This window comes from Sarcophilus harrisii, chromosome 2 (assembly GCF_902635505.1).
Source record: "Sarcophilus harrisii chromosome 2, mSarHar1.11, whole genome shotgun sequence".
Classification (NCBI taxonomy): Eukaryota; Metazoa; Chordata; class Mammalia; order Dasyuromorphia; family Dasyuridae; genus Sarcophilus; species Sarcophilus harrisii.
The window spans coordinates 555657596-555679927 of NC_045427.1; the positions used below are offsets into that span (position 1 = coordinate 555657596).

General features: G+C 35.2%; 1 protein-coding gene across 2 annotated transcripts in view; it reads right to left on the reverse strand.

The window, feature by feature from the left end:
- PDE8A (phosphodiesterase 8A) overlaps window positions 1-22332 on the reverse strand; it is a 256329-nt gene that overhangs the window by 94575 nt on the left and 139422 nt on the right. For both annotated transcript variants that reach the window (XM_031955687.1, XM_031955686.1), the window contains exons 2-4: window positions 9326-9379; window positions 4460-4650; window positions 357-413 (exon numbers count right to left, since the gene is read on the reverse strand). In XM_031955687.1, the coding sequence (XP_031811547.1) occupies window positions 357-413; window positions 4460-4650; window positions 9326-9379 (302 nt within the window). The remainder of the gene's footprint in view (window positions 1-356; window positions 414-4459; window positions 4651-9325; window positions 9380-22332) is intronic.

Genomic DNA, 22332 nt, shown 5'->3' on the forward strand with positions numbered 1-22332 from the left:
ACTCTGCATGTGTCCCAAGGTGATCAACATGTCTCTTCTTCCCCTGAAGCTCACAGATAGCTATAGTCATTGAAGGGAGCCAATTTTCTCCAGGCTTGCCTATTTTGGAGGCGAGAAGCAGTCAGGACCTAATCTTCAGTCTAGAAACTGATCTGAGGTTTAATCACAGAGTTAAATGGAGCTGAAAATACTGCTAAAATCTCCAATGAGCAGAAAGGAAAAGGAAGGAATATGACATCAGAGAGAAAGCTTGTCACACAGCCCAGCATTCTAAGACTGTGCAAAGTACTTACATCTGTATATGAACAAACATTACATTTCATGTGATTCTTCACACCAAAGGAAAAAAAAATTACCTTCGTACTACAGCAATAATAACCGTGTTTTCTGAGGATTTAGTTGCTCTGATAGACCTTAAATAAAAACCAAAAATATTTCCAAATCAACTCTCAAAAATACCTTTAAAGAAAACAAAACCAAAAACATTTCAATATATCCTTACTTGTAAAAACAAAGGAAGAGAGCCCAGTTTTGGAGAAGGAAAGGCAAAAGAACTTCAGATAGTGTTAATGGATGTCAAAAACAGGTAGATATAGAGTAGGAAGATATAAAACAGGAAATTAATAGCAACGACAGAAAACATTGCCATTAAACAATTAGTTAAATAACAGATAGAGGTAAAATAAGGAAATAAATAGCAGAGATATAAAATAGAGAAATAAATAGTAAAGAGAAACAAAAAAAACTGAGATAAAGAGGAAGATTTAAAATAGGAAAAGAAATAACAATGACATAAAACAGTGAAATGATGTCCTTAATTATTTTTATAATCTTTAAAATATTTTTTTGCCTAGACCTGATTTCCTCAGTTTAGGGAATTCCCTCTACAATACAGACCAGCAACTTATCTATAACTTAATAATCTTTGTTGCCAGGGGTACTGGGAAGCTGAGTCACTTGCTCAGGGTCACATAGCCAATATGTTTTAATAGATATTGGCAAAGTCTTAAGTCAGGTCTTCCTGAATTTAAGGCCAACAAGCCTCTTCCATTATTAACCCATGCTGACTCTCCTCTGTTTTTTTATTATTCCCAAAATTTTACTAAATGAATTAATATGTATTTTTTTGGCAAAACATCAATTAGATGTGGACACATTTTTGAAAGAACTGGGGGGAGAGGAACCTCTTGAAGGGAGCAACAAGTTTTCTACTTTTCCTAAAGTTTTCAAAATATTTTGTGATGATTTTATACAGAATGTTTAGACAGAAGGGTAGCCTTTAGCAGGAAAAGCTCTGGCAGGAACTGACATATTGCAAAAATATTTGCAAGGCTGTTTGAGGCCTGCGGTCTTTAATTGTAATTGAGTGGTTGCTTAATCAATGAGGAGGGTTACCAGGTGGACAGTTTGAGATTATGGATTGCAAGCACTAAAATATACCTGAAAGTCCTTCCATTCTCTCTTCTAACTCTATTCAACATCAACTAAGAAAGAAGGAAGTTGTGAAAATCAGAGATTTAAACTGGAAGATGGGGTAGGAAAGATACCAATAGTAATTCCTAGGGCATTGGATTACTTGATCCCATGACATCATTGCTCTGTCAGGACCTCTTCCTACTCAGAGAATTTGAAGGAGGTTCAAGATAATGCTTGGCTCTTGGCTTGATACTACTTTTTTGATTTCCTAAAGTATAGCGTAATGGTTGATAGAATGCTGGATTTGGAGTAAGGAAGAGATAGGTTCAAAAACTGCCTCTGATGATTACTGCCTCTGGGCTTATTTACTCATCTCTAAAACAGGGATAATGTTTCCTGAATTACCTATCTCACAAAGTTGGTATAAGACTCAAATGAGATAATGTACATTAAGCACCTAGCAAAATTTAAAGCATTCACAAATATCATTATTTATTGTTATTTGCAATAATTTTATTTCATTTTTAATTAGGAAGCATTTTCATTAATCTTTCCTTCCTTTTAACATCTTCCATTGAAAAAAATTTTATAAATGTAAAAAAATAAAGCCCTCAAATAGCTGCATAGCTATATTATTTGACCATTCTCATCACATTTAATGAAATGTTCCTCCCTTAAGATAGTGTCTTCTAATCAACCTGCCGTGGATTAACAATTACAAATCACAGCTGGGGAAGTTGACTCTATAACCTTGGCATTATATAATACAGTGGACATTCTGTCCTCCCAAACAATAAAAAACATTTACAATACCATTGGATCTTGATTTGTTAAAATGCTTAGAGAATTTTATATTTTGGTTAATTAAAAGTTTCTGATCAATTGGGAGAAAAGCACTTAATTGGGCTATTCCTATTAAACTGTAAAACCTGTGAGATCAAAGCCTACGTCGTCTTCATCTTTGAACCCACTATGATGTCTATTAAGCATTCCATTTATCAATTCCATGAATGTTTTAGTACTGAAAGTTACTGAAAGCTTTTATAATATATATTACTTCTAATAATGATACTTTTCTGTCTGATGTTAAGTACTTTATAATGTGGAGGACAATTTTAAAAAATAATTAACTGTCTAGAAGGTTATCAACATGAAGATGAATTTTCAGTGTGAAGTATTATACATAGATATTTGGATATGGACAAAATTGTTGAAGGTGGCAGAGTTTATCTTTAACATATACCCCTCCATCCTTCTCCTGTTACTATCTTCTCCTTCCTGAGATCCCTTTCCTGATCATTCAGGGGTCCCCAACTAGGATATTTCTTTCATACATGAATATTTTGTGTTCTAAGTCAGAGGCATCAACTTTGGGTTTGAATCAAATTAAAAATGTCATTGGGAAATGTTTATCAAATAAATAACCCAATGAAACATAACAGAGATAATGTTAATTTGTCGTTTTCTAAGGTGTTTTGCAACCTTTCTATTTGGCTTTGACCCACTTACATCTGTTCTTGACATTCTAAACTGTTTAATTTTAGTGAGAACAGTATTTGTAAATCAGTCTCCTCTCCCACTAAAACTAACTGATCTTACATCACATCATAGTATGTTAATGCTGAAAGAGACTTTAGAGATTCTTTAAAATAATTCCATCATTGTACATATTTAACCTGTATTAGATTGCTTGCTGTCTTGGGGAGTGGAGATGTGAGGGATAGAAGAAGAAAAATTTGGAACATAATCTTATAAAAATGAATGTTGAAAATTATCTTTACATGTATTTGGAAAAATGAAATACTATTGAGAAAAAAGAAAAAGATAATTCCTTCATCTTACAGATGAGGAAACTTAGAGAAATAAGCTGCTTACCCAAAGTCACATAGCTAGTGGAAAGAAAGAGTTGGGACAAAAACCTAGGTCTCCTGCCAGCCAGGCCAATGTCCTTTTCAATATGTCACAGCTATTTTTCCTTAGCGTCTTGGTGGGAAGGTTGCAAGAAGGTTTGATAAACCAGTCTTAGCCAAGTTATTGATGATTGATAATGCTTTTATATCTATAGGAAAAGACCTGTATTAACTTGTTTTCCTGATCTTTTGCTTAGAAACTTGATTATATGCTATTTAAATATATCTACTATCCTATAAAATTAAAGATCCCATTCCCTTGTAAATCCTATTATTTAAGGAGTACAGTTAGTCAAGATTTGAAAATACTGTGTGCTATTAAAAACAATTTTCCTCTCTAAAAATGGCCATATTAAATAACTATTAAATTTCAATAGCTATGCATCCATAATTAATTATGCAATATAAACTTCTGGAAAAAGCATAGGTGTTAGAATCAAGAAAACCTGAGTTCAAATTCTAATTCTAGTACTTCTAACTGGGTGATCACAAGCAAGCCATTAACCTTTCTGAGTCTCAATTTCCTCATTGTTCAAATGGAGATAATGTCATAAGAGGAGTTGTTGTGGGCTCAAATAAGATACTATACCTAAAGCATTAGATCAACTTTAAAGTGCATGATGGGGATCAGTCATCATCATTATTATTATTGCATAATGTATTTGATTTTCTCTTGGACACCAAGGGATACCAAGCTAAAGATTCTCTTTTAAGAAATTACTTTGTTAAAGGAGACTTGTGATCGGTGTCTGCTACTCTGCTCACAGCACAACACTTACTATATAACTCTACTTTGTAGGAATATAAAACTAAAGTATACTATTTTCTTTTAAATCATTTTAGTCATATCCAACTCTTCATGATCCCATTGGGGTTTTCTTGGCAAAGATACTAGAGTGGTGGACATTTCCTTCTCCAGCTCATTTTACAGATGAGGAAACTGAGGCAAACAGTTAAGTGACTTGCTCAGTGACTTATTAAGTTACCTGGGACACTGAGAAGTTAAGATACTTGACCATGATCCCAGAACTGATACATTTCAACCTTTAATCCCAAGACTAGCCAGCCATCTATTAGGGCATATTGTTGCCTCTCACCTGCTTTTCTATCAATAAGCTGAGGCCCAGTCTTACCTGCACAGTGCTATTGCATCCAGCTGCCGAGGATGTCTATTATCAATGATGACGATGTCCTGATGCTTTTCCAGAAAGCTTTCAAGTGCAGACTGAGGATTCTTTGCAAGTGAGCTCTTAAACCCTGCCTTCTCACATGCCCAACAGAATCCATTACTCTGGTTATCTTCTTTGGTAAACACTAAAAGTACCTAATTCAAAGGAAGATAAACATTTTAAAACCAATCACAGATTGTGACTTCAGCATCTTTCTCCTTGTATTGGTGCAATGATAACAAATTAGTTTTTTTAATGGATAAATATATAATAAATACATATATATACCTGAATATATATATATACCTGAATATATATATATATATATATATATATATACACACACACACACACACACACACATACAAATTTCTAAACGTGACACAAACACATAAAAATTTTTTCTAATAAACAAATTTTCTCACATAATCTGTAAAACTTTGGGAGGGGGGTATATTGTAGCTGCTAGGAAATAATGCTTTTTTACATTTTTTCCCTCCTCAATTTGCCTAACATATTCATTGTGGATACAACTTGTTATCTGTTTCATTTGTTAAGTATACTTTGGGTGCTCAAGAAATGAATGATTAATTGACATACAACAAATATTTATTAAGTGTTTTACCTTGGGTCTCATGTCTTGCTATTGTTATGATCAACTTTAAGACTCAAACCTTTAACACTCAAAATATTATTAACTCAAAATTTGTACAAACATTCCAAAGAAAGGCAATTTTAAGTATAAAGTTAACTCTGGTTCATGTATCTCTGATGCATTTATCTCACACTATTGTGTATTATAATAATTTTTTTTCAGGCTTGGATTGCCTGGTTTGTTGCTGTTAAGTAGGGGATGAGGCCAAATTAGAGTCTGGTCAAGAGGTCTGTTTCCAAAGAGTGGCAAAGGAAATATGGTTGAGAAATATCAAACAGCAGAGGAATGGAAAATTACAGTGACTTTGGAATCAAGAGGCTCTTGATTCAGATCTCACCTCTGACATTCACTATCTGTATAATGAGGCAAATTATTTCATTTCCCTGGGTCTTAGTTTTTTCATTGGTAAAATAAAGGGATAGGACTAGAAGGCCTCTGAAAGCTTCCAGCTCTAGAGCTATGATATTTATGAATAAAGCCAGGGTTTTTATCAAGTCCAACCCAGATTAAATGGGGTTTTAGTTGGGACTTGAAGGAAGGCAGTAGATGGAGATGAGTAAGGGAAGCATTTCAGACACATTGGACAGCCAGGGAATTTATTGAGTGGGTGGGAGAAGAGGAGTGTGACAAATCACTTATATTTTAAGAAAAATGGATGCATTGGAGCAGAGAGAGACTTTAGGCAGGTAGGCCCACCAGCAGTTATTGAAACATCCAAGCAATGAGGTGATAAAAAAAAGATAAAATAAAGTTGAAACTCTGATACTAGTTTTCCATTCAGATCAACTTACTGGCCTCTAAGGGCTGAGCTTGCAAGGTACTGTTGATGGAACATATAGATTATCTCTGGAGTATGGACATTCTAGGTCTTCTTGGTTAGCTTATAGCCTTCGCAGTCCACTAGATACTGTACTCATGCCCCTATCAGGAGTCTCAGAACCACGAGTTCTTCTTGGTCATTTCTGAGCATAGATGGCTGATTGCAGAGCAATTTGTTGAAGTTCAAAGTCTTCATGAACTTTCCAGAGCAATAACTAGTGGAACAATGGTCATTCAACAAGAGGAAGGGACAAAGGTATGGAAGCAATGATTCTAAACAATCAGAGAAAACCCTGAAGGTCTATCTTCCAGTTTCTAAAATAGCGAGTTGAGTTAACAATTGTACATTGACATCTGTGATCAGTCTCCACCTTAAAAGTTGTTGGTTATCTGGTGATGGGTCTATGATTGCTTGTAGAAGACCTGGACCAGGTTCATTTCATTTGACAAGCAAATCATGGATTCCAGTTGAGTGTTAAGTATGATGTTAGGAAAAGACTGAATTTGAACCCATAGTTGGTGAAGAAGGGTGTGTTTAGTTAAGAGCTCTACGTACAAAATGTTTGAAACAAATTCTGCTGCAAGGAGAAAGGGGATCTAGTTCCTTTCATGGTAGGAAATATAACATCAGGGATATTGTTAAGAGGGTCTGATTATTTTATTATTATAATCATTCAGATAACAAGGCTTGGTGCAATAAAGAGGCATATCTTGACTTTAAAGTTTGACTTGAAAAGTACTGACCAAAGCCCAACTGTTGTTGGCAAGTTGAGATAATGTATTTAAGAAGCCTGTGGATGTGGAATATCTCCTAACAGGACTCAGATAAAGAGAAGAGTGGTCTTTGTGACTATGAGTAAACTGTAAAGGAAAGAAAGTAGAATATTTCTAAACAAGCTTCAACTATCATCTTAGGGAATCTTCCCTGAATTGGGGTAGATTCATAAGAAAGTCCAGGAGTAAGTCTTTTTGGGAATGAGGGAGAAAAAGATACAGAAATATCAAGAAAGAAAGGAAAAAGGAAGCAAAGGTACAAAAAGATTTATAGCAGCTCCTTTTGTGGTGGCAAAGAATTTGGACATTGAGGAGTTATCCATCAATTACAAGATAGCTGAATAAGTTGTGGTACATGAATTGTGCTATAAGAAACAATGAACAGACAGATCTCAGAAAAACTTGGAAAGACTTAACATGAACTGATGCTAAGTGAAATGAGCAGAATTGGTAGAACATTGTACACAGTAACAGCAACATTGTGTGATGATCAACTATGATTGATTTAAGTCTTCTCAGCATTATAGTGATCTAAGATAACTCTAAAAAATTCATGATGGAAAATGCTTACCACATCTAGAAAAAGAACTGATGGAGTCTGAATGCAGATCTAAGCATATTATTTTCACTTTTTTCTAGTTTTTTTTTCCTTTTGTTCTGTTCTTTCACAACATGACTAATATGGAAATGTGTTTTACATGACTGTACATATGTAACCTATATCGATCTGCTTATCACCTTAGGGAAGAGGAAAGGGAGGAGGAAGAAAGGAAATTTGGAACTGAAAATTTTATGTAGAAATGTTAAAAATTGCTTTTACATATGATTGGAAAAAATAAAATATTATTTAAAAAAAGAATTAGAGTCTAGGAATTGCTGTCCAATCATTTATTCAATAAGCATTTATCAATTGTTTGCTCTATGTCAGGAACTGTGGTAAGCTCCGGGGAAACAAACAATTTTTAAAAAATAGAAAAAAGCCTTCAAAGAGCTCATATTCTAGGGCAGGAGACCACTATAAATAAATAGGTCCATCCAAGATGGAAGGTAACTGAGAAGGGAAGGCACTAGTAACTGGTGGGACCATGAAAGGCCTCCTGTAGAAGGCTGCATTTAAGCTGAATCTTGAAGGAAGCCAGGAATTCTAAGAGGCAGAGATGAAGAAGGAGGGCACTCCCAAGTATAGGACAGTCTGTGCCACTTCATGGAGTTGGGCAATGGAGGGTTTTGTGTGAGAAGAGATAGATGAGATTTTCTGGATTATAAAATGCATGGCAGATTGTAATGTTCAGAGTTATAGTAGAAGTAGAGGTTCTTCTGGGAAAACTAGGGGTTTTCTGACTGAGTCTTTCATCTGGGTACAGACTTTGTAGATTCATCTGGGTATAATGGTGTGTCTGATGGTTATGTAATATTCTAACATCATAATGAATCTGAGATCAACCAAAATCCAAGATGGAGGCTATTCTACATAACCCAGTGATCCATGACAAGACCGTTATGGCAGATCCTTACAGACAGGCAGAGTAAACATAGTACAGAAGATCAGCTTTAGATTTTCCTTCTGGTGAATGCTCTTGGAGGCAGAGGAGAAATAACATAGCCTATTATTAGTGTTGCCCAGAGTAGGCATGAGAACACAAGAGAACGTGGATGCAAAGAAGCAAGGAAATATCACCGGGAACATTAAAGAATTAGTTAAGTGATGTCCAAGAAACTTGGGGAGATCAAGAGGTCTGGAATTAATTTTGTGAAGGATGAATATGAAAATAGCAGTGATTTTTTATGATAAAGAATTGCTCAGACTTTCTGCTTTTGAAAAAGCAATGAAGAAGCTTCCCCTGACACTGACCAAGTTTCTCATCTCCCCTACAGATCATAAGCTCCTTCCGGATAGGGAAGATCATATAGTTATCTTTGTTACTTTAGCCCCTAGCATTTGCATACTATATGCATATTTTTCCTATAGTAAGCATATTTTAGGTATTTTTTGAAAGGGATGAGATTTGTTGAATATTTTCTTTAAAAAAGAGTGAACAAACCTATACATTTTTACTTGCTTTTCTTTAACTTTTCAGTGCAGGAAACACCAAATAATTCCCATTGCTGAGCACCACTTCATTCTTCCTAATCTATTAATTAGAATCCAAAATCTAGTTCAACGACTAGAAGCATCAACATGTGGAAGATTTTGTTGAGTGTGAATAGAATTTGAAAGCCAGGTTTGAACTCTTGGTCAAATAAGTAAGGAAGGCATAGATGGTTCTCACTTTAAGCTAATATAATTAATGAAAATCTGGATTTCCAAGGCTGACAAAGCAAGATAGTATTATTGACAATATAAAAGAACCACTATAAATAAGCTCCTATAATTAGCAAGCTTTCTTAGTATGTTTCAAGTATGAAATTTCTAAAAAAACAAAAAACAAAGCTATATATATATATATATATGTATGTATGTATTATGTTAATTGATCTACACAAAGTTTTTCTGCACAACATTGATTATATAAAGTGAGATTCACCTAAAGAGTTGGAAAGTGAAACATGACAAAGAATGATCACCCATGTTTTGATATTACCTGAAGCTGATCTTGATGGATTCTCATGGGGCCAAACTGTACATCTGTTACTGTCTGTAAGAGAAAGGAAGATTTCTTAAGAATTTACCTCTTTTATCAAGGCTACCAATAAAAATGAAATTTCCTTCAGGATAACTCCCAGAGAGCTAGATTTAGACAGTGAACAAGTTTCAAAGACTTATTGGGGGGTCTAAGATGAATGATACTCTAATCAGTTTTTGCTTTCAGTTCTGTAAAGTATCTCCAACTACTTGCTGGATGTTTCTACATAAGGTAGAAACTCATTTCAAACTCATGATTTACCTCCCACCCTTTCTCCTTTATCAACATCAACACTAGTTCCAGCTCCAGTCTCCCCCATCTCTTTCAAAAAGCATCATTTTTCTTTCAGATCACTCAACAATAATTAATGCTTTGCACATGGTAGGAACTGAATAAATAATTATTAAATAGTGTGTTTTGGAAACAATAAAAAGAAGGATCCTGGCTGAAATAGAGGGCTTTTACTGGGGAATTTATTGGATAGAGAGATTTTTGAAGGCGCCAAAGGTGAGGATAAGTAAGATTGCTTTTTGCTCTATAAGTAATATTTGGAAGCTAGATGGGGATGCATCAGAGAACCTGGGTAACCTTGGGCAAGTCGCCTTGGAGGTCATCTTGGGCAAGTTACAACTTTCCTGAGCCTGACTTTCCTCATAATGTAAAATAAAGGAATTGACCTGGATGACTTTTGAGGTCCCTTAATCCTTTAGCTTTATGATTTAATAATTCTCTGATAGCTACAGCTAATTTGATACAAGGTGGGACCTGCATCACATAGGACTTCAAAGGAACTGAATGTTGTGAATTGGGAACAAATCAGATCCTCTCTGTTGCTTAGTAAAGAGTCTTTAAACCTATCCCCAGGTAACATCTCTATTTGATCCTCAGACTTTAGGAATCTGTCACTAACCCCTGCTTATCATGTGGATACCAGTGTCTATCTTTGATACCTTCCACTCAGTATCTTGAATTCCCACTAACCAGCTCAATCTACTTATGATCAATCCATTAACTTCTAGCCACTCCCTTAGTGGGGAATCTTTCAGCTATGGCCTTTCCCAACTCCTTTGTCCAAAAATTTTTTAGCTTGTGCCATGGACGACCCTTGGTCTAACCCACAGCAAGCTCTGTCCTCAGTTCTACACTAGGCAAACCCAAATACCTGTCCCTTCTTTTCCCATCGTGAGTTGGGTACCAACTATCATGGATTAAATAGAAGCGGGAGCTACAATCCCATTCCAAACAACTTCTTTTTAAATACTATGATAGAGGAAAAGGAAGTAGAATTGTGCAGCTCCCCACCAACAAATAGATGGCTCAATGGTCTGGGAATCTGTGTTATAGATTCTTGGAACAGGAAGGGAGATTAAAGATCAGTTGTCCAGCCCTCAGATTCTACATCCTGGGATATAGAAAGATCTCATGGACATGACTGCTAGCCACTTTCAATGTTCTCAGGAGAAACATAAAAGGAAGCATGTATCCCAGGACATAAGAGTTATGTGAGTCTTAGGCATGCCCTCTCACACCTATGAGACTCACGTCAGCCTTTCTGGGCCTCAGATTATTTATAAGATCAAATTTCCAGCTCTGAAAATATACTGTGATCACATAACGAGAGAGGGGCAAATGTTCTTTTTTTATGGTGGAAGGAAAGAAAAGGTTTCTACAAAAACAGACTAGCAAATGACTTTAATTTTTGGTAAAATATTGTTATTAGAGGGATGATTTGTGAGCATTTAGAAAGAGTAGTGTTCATCATTAAGTTCAGCATGGGCTGATCAAGAAGACCTCATGCCAGATATATTTCTTTTCTTTTTATGGCACAGGATTACTAGACTAAATAATTAGGTGACTGTCATGGACACAATGCAGCTTGATTTCACAAGGCATTTGACAAGGTTTCTCATGATTACTTTATGGACAAAATGGAGAAATTTGGACCACATGACACTATATTTAGGTGGATTTGAAAGTGTTTGAATGAGTGTACCCAAAGAGAAATGGTTAATGGATTGATAACAACCTTGAGAGAAAGAATTAAAATGATAATAGCTTACAATATGCACAGTGAAATGATCATCACTTATAGCATCCAAAGTACCCTTTAGGGATCTGTCCTTGGCTCTATGCTGTTCATTTTTTTTCTATAACAATGATTTGGATGATGAAATATGTTGTGCTTATCAAATCTACAAATACCATGAAGCTGAAAGGGATAGTTAATATGATGGATGAGTTAGCATCCCCTCCCCCCCAAAATCCTGATAGGTTAGAATAGTAAGTTGAATTTAAGAAGACAGAATCTAATAGGAATAAATGCAAAGTCTTATTGTTAAGTTCAAAAACTCAACTATAAAAATACAAGATTGGGGAAACAGCGCCAGGCAAAAAAGCAGGTTAAAAAAAAAGATCTAAAAGTTTTAACAGATTCTAAGTTATGCAACAACAGTATAACACAGAACCCCCCAAAACAAAGAAATATACTCGTCAGCATTAATAGAGACATAGTGTTTAAAATAAGAAGGCTAATAGTTTCAATGTAGTTTAAGGAAGTGTACATCTGGAGTGAGGCAGCTAAGTAGAGTATGGATAGAGCATACTGAGCTTAGAATCAGAAAAACTCATCATCCTGAGTTCAAATCCAGCCTCAGACAATTACTAGCTGTGTGATCATGGGTAAATCACTTAACCCTGCTTGCCTCAGTTCCTCATCTGTAAAAATGAGCTGGCAAAAGACATGGAAAACTACTCTAGTATCTTTTTCAAGAAAACTCCCAAATGGGGCCATGGAGAGTTGACCATGATGGAAATGACAAACAACAATACATTGAGTTCAGTTCTATACCATATATTTTGCAAAAGATATTTGCAAAGGATATTGCAAAGGATTATTTGCAATAATAACTAAGACTAAGTTTCAGATGAGTTGCCAAGATATATTAGTGAAGGGAGCTTAACCACTGGGAGTCCTCCCACCAATTATAACGGATGTCCAGCCTCAGAACCTTACACCATTTTGAACCCATCCACCCATCTAATGCACATGTGTGTGTACATATATACACACATTCACACATTGACAAAGCAAAGGGATTTCCAAAAAAGGTTGGCCAGATAGGGAAAGGACTGTAGACTATGGCACACAAATGACAGACTGAATAAACTAGTTGAAACTCCATCTAGAGAAGATTCCATTTAGCACACGATAGTGGTCTTCAAACATTTAAAAGTATGTCAGTTGCAAAAGGAGTTATACTTCTTTGTAGCATCAAATAAAATAGAACAATGAATGGAAGTTGTGAAAGTATTTTCTGCCTATATTAATGAAAGCCCTATGGTCTGAGTGAAAAAGTATTATTAGTCCATAGAGGAAACGAAGCCTTAGTAACTCGGTCTCCACCAGTTCAGAATTTGATTCCTATATATTATCCTGAATTGGACTGAAGCTTACTTTTGCCCAAACTAAGAAAAAAGTTTACTAAGCAAATGAAAGTTTTAACAAGATTGCCAGGGCATTTGTAATTAATTTAATAGGCCAAATTCATTCAACATGCATTAATTAAATGTCAACTATATTCCAGGCATATATAGTTTATAAATAAATATACATTTAAATATGCATGCATACTTGGTCCCATTTTTTCCCTGACAGAGGTGTGTACAATCAAAAAAAGCTGAAGAAAATTAGTTTAGAATATACTTACTATGAAAAGAATGCTGTTATTTTTATTTGCATAATCATCAACTGATGATCATTTACTAATGGAAGTAGAAGAAAGAAAAATTCTATTGGTAAATAGCAGGGACTAGTTCCTGGTGGCTAGCCAACATTTGAAACACTGTAGTTTCCCACCTTCTACTTATTTGTAGAAGTATTCTACACATAGGATGGGGGTGGAGAGCCTAAACTGTCTCATATTCTCAGGTGTATTTGTGATCCCACATATTTGAATGCCCCATGTCCTCCTCTCCAACCTGTCCATGCCTGTCTATCCTATGATATTCAAATCAATGTACTTCCATAAGCCTGAAACATGTCTATAAGAGTATGTGGTGAATTCTGAAGATACAAAGATAAATGAAACAATGCTTGCCCTCAAAGAGATTTTATTTCAAAAGGACAGACAAGAAATACATAAAAGAATGAGTCTAATTTATTCACTAAACATTTAGAAGAATCATTCAGCAACAACTTTATTATAACAAAAATAATAGCTAGCATTTGTATAAGCTTGGTTTAGAAAACACTTCACATCTGTTTTTTTTATTTAATCTGCCCAATGGTTTTATGAGGTGAATGGTATTGTTATTCCCATTTTACAGTTGATAAAACTAAAGCTGAAAGCGATTAAGTGGTTGCATTGTCACACAGATAGCTAGTATGTGAGTTAGAATTTGAACTCAGATCTTCTAGATGCCAAGTCCAGAACTCTGTCCCCTATACTATGTAGCTCTTCCCCTATTATTAACATAACATCCACTTATGGATTGGTAGATTTGTATAGGTCAATACAGGTCAAATCCTGTATTGAACTAGATGTAGTAATTTAATATTTGCTGTATTAACTTAATGATATTTTTTTTTGTTTTAAAAAATTCTCTACTTTCCCCTTTCCCCAGACAAAAGTCTTCTTGGCAAAGAAGTTGTTTGCTATTTCCTTTGTCAGCTCATTGTACAGATGAGAAACCTGAGGCAGATGGGGTTAAATATTACATAGCTAGTAAAGATTTTAATTTTCCTGACTCAAGGCCTAGTGCTGAATCCACTACATCACCTAGCTGTCCTTTCCATTTGCTTTTAGTTCTACATCTATAAACTTGGGAACCTAAACTCTTTCCTTTGAATTGCCATAGCCTTGGCCAGGGCCTTCCCCTCCCAGATTCATTCATTTATTTATTTAGATTTTTTTTTTTGACTAGGTGAAAGAGGAGATTCTTTGCCTCAATTGCTGCCCAGCCTTAATCATCGAATGGGTGCAGTCTCCATCAGACAGAGACCTGTTGAATATCTTAGCTTAAAAAAGGCCAAAGTCTCCCCCTGAATCCAGGGCTAGTCCACTCATCTTGCTCTATATCTGGCCTCTGGAGGAGAAAGCAAGGCAAGTGACTTTGCCCAGCCCTCTCTCACTCAAATCCAATTCACTGCATTTCATGATATCACCCCTGATGTCTTGGTCCTTTTGGAGAACGAAGGACAAACAACAACAGCCAAAGCCTTTCAGTCTCTCATGTACTTTAATCCTCTACTTTATTTGTGTCCCTGTGTTATGCCACTCCCGCAATGCATCATAATGTAAGTTCCTCAAGGACAAGAACATACCAGACTCAGCTCTGTGTCTTTATGTGGCTCACCACAGTGTCTTCCTCAGAGCAGGCTCTCAGTAAATATCTGCATTTCACTTATGAACTTGAATTACAAAAGGCCACATCCATTAGATGGAATTACCAATAAGGAAAATAGAGGGTTCATTATTCTCTTATTTAAAAATTTAATGTTGATGTGCCAACATAAACTCAGATTTTCCCCTACTTGTCATCTGGATGATCAATCAAATTAAGGATTTCCTCAAATCTAATTTATTTCAAACCTAGGTTCAAATTCTAACTTGGATATTAATTACCTGGAAGTTCTTGAGTAAATCACTTAACCTTTTTAGGCTTTAGTTTTCTCATCTTTAAGATGAGGGGATTAGATGAGATTAGTAATTTTTTTCAATCGGGTCTAATTTATCATTGACCCCATTTGAGGTTTTCTTGGTAAAGATACTAGAGTTGTTTGCTATTTCATTCACCAGCTCATTTTACAGATGAGAAAACTGAGGCAGATGGGGTTAAACCAGTGATTTACCTAGCATTATATAGCTAATAAAGATTTTAATTTTCCTGACTCCAGGCCTAGTGCTGAATCCACTACATCGCCTAGATGTCCTTTCACTTTCCTTTTAGTTCTACATCTATGAACTTAGGAACCTAAATTCAACTTGAGGAGGGAATAACAGATCTAAGGAAGTAATCAATAACTCTCTTCTTGTAAGGTTGTTTAATAGTTAACAAAGACAGCACACAAGACAGCACACTCTCTAGTAGAGGAATGGAGAGAACACGACATTCCAATCTTCAACTAAGGAGGAAAATAAATAAAAGGAACCAAATAGACTTCTCCAAAACTAGAAATTGGCTAAGAAACAGCACTAGCCAAATGTTCCATGTAATTGGTGGTTTTGTTATTTTTTTTTTTCATTCTCATTCAGAAACTCCACTAGTACATTCCACACTGGGCCAGGAATGGACAGGAGAGCCTCCCTCAGGCAATCTAAAGTAGATCAAGTCCTTTCCATAGCTCCAAATTTTTTATGACTCGTTGACTTTCATATCATTTTGTTCCTTTTATTAAACACTAGAGGAATTATAACTATGCCAATTTTGACCCAGCACAACCCCCCTCCATCCTCAACCAAAAACCAAACCCAAATTAGTTAGCCTTTGACTGTACTTTAGAAATCCCAACTTGCAAAGATGTACTTAGAGAATGAGGAGGCAATTTCAGACAATATCTGGAATTCAGTGGGGGGTAGAAAATCACAGCAAAATCTAGAGTTGTCCTTTTGTCTGCAGTGGGACTTCCCAACCTTTCTGTGGTAAGGGTCTATTCCTCTCTTCTTCATTTGACCATCAGCTTTGGTAAAGGTAGGGGGAAGAGGTAGAGAGGTAGAGAAAGTAAAAGAAAGGTAAAGAGAAAGTAGAAAGGGATATTTTACTGGCAAACTGTAGGGACTAGAGTATGCAGGCTACTCATCAGCCTCCAATATTTGAAACAATGTGATTTCTAACCTGCTTATTTCCAGAAGTATTTTATACATGTGATGGGAATGGGGAGTCTCAATTGAGATGCTTTTTCACAATCTCAAACACTCAGATGTATCTGTGATCCTATCCATTTGAATGTTCTCTCTAACCTATCCAATCCGGTCCATCTCAGCTGAGATACTCTAATCAATGTATTTTCATAAGCTCAAAACAGGGGTCTGACCAAAAAGCTGAATGTTAAGAATCACATCTATAAATTTTAATTTGACCATTGGTAGTCCAAAAGCAAGATTCTTTTTCAATGGCTTCTATGGATTCAAAGAGGGAAAAAAATTAAAGCTTATTATTTTTGAGGCTGAATTATAAGGAAATCCATAATAGGGTTCTGATATATAGTTCTAGCTTACATACAGCAGACTATTGATGAACTTGTAGTAGCTAAGCACTTAGAGCAGTTCTTGTAAGTCTCCCTACTCATTCCCATTTTGTGAGAAGCTAACCATAAATGTAAAGGCACACAGTTACATAACAGAATATTAAAGCTGAAAGTTATCAGAATCTCTTCTACAATGTACCTGGCAAGCAGACAACCAGTCACTGCCTGAATTATCTCCAGTGAAGGTGAAGTCATTCCTTACCTACTTAGGATAATTTCTTTTTTGGACAGCTGTAATTGTTAAGAAGTTTTTCCTTGAATTAAATCTATTTTTTTTAGAATTTAGGATCAATAAATCAACAAACATTTATTAAGCACCTTTCCTGCATCAGGCATTGTGCTAAATCCTGGGGATACAAAAAGAAGCCAAAAACAGTTCCTGCCAAAAATTTACATTCTTATGGGGAAGACAACATACAAATAATTACATACAAATCAAGCTTTATACAGGATAAATGGGAAATATTTAACAGAGGAAGGCACTAGGAATAAGAGAAGTCAAGTGATCTTGTTCATGGTCACGCAGCTACTAAGGGTTAAAGGCAGAATTGGAATTCAGTTTTCATATATGTTCCATCCCAGTCAAAACAGACTATTCATCATTCCCCAATATTCTTTTTTTTCCTTTTTGTTATTAAAGCTTTTTTTTTCCAAAACATATGCATGGTAATTTTTCAACCTTCCCCAATTTTCTCTGCCCTTTATATATCTATATCTATATATGCTATCGTATAACCTACCCAATGTTCTTGGAATAGTTTTCCCAAACCCATTTGTCTCAACCTGTTGAAAGCCAGTTTTTTTTTTTTGTTCACAGATAACACATTCTTCTTGAAGCTTTCCTGCCCCTCAGCTATAAGTGAAGTTTCTTTCCCTTTTTGAATCTTTCAAATCATCCAGATTGGATCTCTCCAATGAATAGCTACCATGCTGCAGGTTAGAGTTTTGTAGATCTCTGTCTTATTCCCCTACTGGAATATAAGTTCCTTGGTTCATTTTTGAATCATTTTCCAGTACAATGGATTATATTTTATGGCCACTTAAGTGTTAGTTTGGTGAATGGAAATAATAAATCAAAGCTATTTCTAATAACTTTAAACATGAATAGCCCTTGCAGAAACATCATTACTCTACTGGAGTTTATTTCTTTAATCACACATTATTAACAGTTTGATTTTAGCTAGTTTCTGATTTGTACAAATAATTAATCCCTTGAAATCATCAGGACATTATTTGAAATTATAATTATGTGAAATATGGTTCCAACACAATAGAAATATGCAGGATTAATTCAAATAATTTTCTGCACTAATCAGTACCTAGTTATAACTTAGTGGGGCAAGCACCATCTGCAGTAGACCTGCTGCTTTTAGGATAATGGGCAATTCACTTGCTTTCTCTGAGCATCATCAGTTTCATTTGTAAAATGAGGACATTGGATTTCATGATCTCTCCAATCTATTTGAACTCTAAATCTGAGATCCTATAACCTATGATAAGATAAGGTCTCAGTTTTCTTCTGGCTCTGTCTTTTTAATTTTAATTTTTAAAAAATTTCTGCTTATTTATCATTTTATTATTAAATCTTTTTATTTTCAAAACACATGCATAGATAATTTTAACATTATCTATGTTGTATGTGCAAAATTTTTATTTCAAATGTGTTCCAAATTTTTCCCTACCTTCCACTCCTTCCCCTAGACAACAAGTAATCTAATATATGTTAAACATGTGCCATTCTTCTGTACATATTTCCACAGTTATCATGCTGCATAAGAAAAATCAAGTCAAAAAGGAAAAAAAATGAGATAAAAACAAAATGTTAGCAAACAACAATAAAAAAAAGTGAAAATACTATATGGTGATCCACACTCAGTCCCTATAGTCCTCTCTGGGTACACATGGCTCTCTTCAACACGAGATTGTGGATTGGAACTGTTTTATTTATGACTACAATTTTATATAGAAAACTTTCCGTATATTGGAATAGTGAATATTCTAGAACAAAATGGCAAAGAAAAAAAAGAGAAATTGGACTTTCCTATTTGGGGAACATATAATCATCTCACACAGAAAGGAAATGAAGTTAAAAGAAAAAGGATTTTAGGTGACTGCATTTATGGAATGATGTTTCCCAATGATATCAGTTTGTAAATCATTTAACAGCCTACTATATAATGGAAGAACAGACCTGGAATAAGCCATTTCTCTTTTTATTACTATCTAAAAACTATACCTATCAATCATTACCAAGATTAAAGTAGAACTCTCATCAATGAAGTAAGGCAGGAAAACAATCAATACAGGATACAGGATGGCCCTACCTCACTAAAAACGAGGTAGAGATTATCTAATTCAGAATTGTGCTTTGGGTTGGGCCCTCCATTTTCAGGTTTCTAATCCTGCCTGTTCTAATGACTACTACCTATTTGGACTGACACAAATTACTTCTAATCTCTGGGGCCTCAGTTTCTACATCTGTATAGTGAGTATTTTGCAAAAATCGTCAGTATTTCTAAACAGTAGTAACAAAAATGGGGAAAAAAACCAAGAGAAAGAAAAATTCCATTCAAAATAACTATAAAGTGGATAATTATCTGGATAAATAAATAGAAATGAATGAATAAATAAATGCCTATCAAGACACATTCAGGGCTTAAACAAACACAACTATTAATTAAAAATTACTAAGACCATAAATAGAAAGATATTTATTGTCTGTGACTGAGCAACATCAATATGATTAAAAAATGATGACACTAGCTAAATTAATTTATGGATTTGGTGCTCTACTAATCAAACTTCCAATCCAAAGGATTATTTTATAAAGTTAGATAAAACAATAAATTCATTCAGAAGAATAAAAATCTATGATCTCAAAGGAATTTTTTTAAATCAAGAATTAAATAGGTCTACTATTACTAGGCCTCAATTATATAAAAAAGTAGCAAGCATAAAAAATTACAACCACATCTCCTATCTCACACACTATTTCCTTAGTTCAGGCTTTCATCACCTCCGACTCCATTATTGTAACAGTCTTCTAATTGACCTCTCCCCATTCTAGTCCATTCTACATACTCCTCCAAGTGATTTCCCTTAAGGGCAGATCCCACCATATCACTGTGTATTCCCCACTAAAGTACCTGTAAACATCCCTAAGATGTCTAGTATAAAATACAAACCCTTCCATTTGGCTTTTAAAGCCCTATACAACCCATACAAGCTCCACCTATCTCACTGGACATTACTCTACCTCCTGTCTTCTGTGACCCAGCCAAACTGGACTCTCTGTCCCTCACACATCCCTTCACCTTCCATTGCTGAGCCTTTGAACAGTCATTCACCCTACATTCACCCTACATACATACACCCAATTTAAGTCACTCATCGAATTTCTTCTTATTAACTGTCTAGACTCTCCTTTCCATTGTACTTTCCCCTCCGTCCCTATTACACTGTGATAATAGCTGCTAATATTTATGCTTTGCACAAATCGTCTCTCTTTATTCTCACAACAATCTTTTGAGGTAGGTGCTATTCTGTTCCTTCAGATGAGGAAAGTGAGGCTGAAGGAAGTTAATTGAGTACTAATTGAACTCCAGACCTGAGTCTGGATTTGAATTTAGGTCTTATTGCTTTCAGGTTCAATCCTTTACCCACTATGTGGTGGGGTCTCATATTAATGTCATGAAAGCAGGGGTTGTAGAGAATTTATCTGTGCATCCCTAATGGGGATTTGTACACAGAAACTGCTTAATAATTGCTGCTAAATAAATGAATGTTGATTAATGCATATTATTTCTAATTGTATCCATGTTTTTGTATCACTACATTTATTATGAAAAATTTTAATGATCTTTTTTGCCTATTCATTAACTTTATTTCCCACCCCTTGATCCCTACTCAGTTCATAGATTTTAGCAACAAGTTGCTAGATTTGCTAAACATGAATGTTTTCATGTAACTCAGCTATTATTCATGGAACATTTCTTTTAGAGAACAGAAATTCTTACTAAGCCAATATGGTTTTTCACTCTTCTGATGAAGTACCACACCATGGCTAGTATCTATGGAAACACCTCGCCATAGGCTCTGACTTTCTTGATTTCTCAATAAACAAAACCTCAAGAACAAAACATTGAAAATGTGCCCACTGAAGATGCAGTGCCCAACTGATACCAGAGGCACCCATAAAATTGCTTCATATCATTATGTCACCATTGAAAGATTATGATGGAGGCGGGGCAGCTCAGTGGCGCAGTGAATAGAGCATCGGCCCTGGAGTCAGGAGGATCTGAGTTCAAATTTGACTTCAGACATTTAACACTTCCTAGCTGTGTGACCCTGGGCAAGTCACTTAACTCCAATTGCAAATGGAAGAAGAGAGGGAGAGAGGGTGAAAGAGAAGGAGAGTGGGAGGGAGAGAGGAAAGGAGAAGGGAAGGAGGAAGGGAGGGAGAAAGGGAAGGAAGAAGGGAGGAAGGAAAAGAAGGGAGGAGAGAGGGAAGGAGGAAGAAAGAAAGGAGGAAGGGAGGAAGGGAAGAAAAGAAGGAGGGAGAGAGGGAAGAATAAGGTAGTTGAGTAAGGTAGTTGTTCTCAGGGGTATATGCCAGCTTAGACTATCCAAATTCTAAGCGATCTTAAAGATACATCTAGTTCAAATCTCTCATTTTCTATATCTCAGAGAGGTTAAGTCACTAACATTCATTTTATTATTTAGTTATACACTGATTAATACAAATAATGAATTCCAGGAAATAGTCACATTATTCAAACTTGTACTGCATATTCTCTTGGTCTACAACCAATTTCTTCATTTTACATAATTATAACTTCTTATAGTACATATTTGTATATATGTATTTCTAGTATAGATTATAAAACTTTCTCAAACTATAATAACATGAACTGGCAAGATGTTAAACTATACTAACATCTACTAGAAGTCTAATTCTTCGAAATGTAAAATATCTAATAAATTCTTAATGTATCTTCCCAAAAATTTTATCTCTCAGAAGGTAGAAGAAGGAACAAGAGGAACTCCTATTCTGTAATTATTTTTGACTAACAAGGAAGAGAGTTGCTTGAAAATATGGAAGTAACAGGAACCTTGGGAGACAGTGACCACATCAACTTGAAGTTTATAATAACAAAGAAAAAGAACACTGTACATAGTTATATTGTGTCCTAGACAAAAATAATAATAATAATAATAATAATAACAACCAAAAGCTCCCATCTAACTTCAAAAAAAGAAAAGGCACTATCTCGTGGCCAGATAGATATTCTAAAAGAGAATATGCCTCATCTGAGATGATTGATCCTAAAAAAAGAAATTCTGACATATAATCAGAAATCACATCAATAAGGAAGAAAAGTGGAAAGCATATAAACAAATCAATGCAGTTTTCAAGTGAGCCATCTGTTTAGCTCAAGCATTAATAGAAAATGTACAAAAGATCAAATGAGGAGTCAAATATGAACATAAAAAGAGTGATCAACAAGCCTATCAACACACATTCAAAAAGGTTATAGTCCCATATAAACTGAAGTTTTGAAAAAATTCTGCAGGGAAATTTTAAAAATTATTTTACAAGCTGTGGTAATAGGCACACTGTTTGAAGAAGGTGCTAACTACTGCTACTAGGTGACACAGAGAAGGCAGAACTACTCATCTCCTATTTAGTATTAGTTCTCTCCAGCAAGAATAATTATTT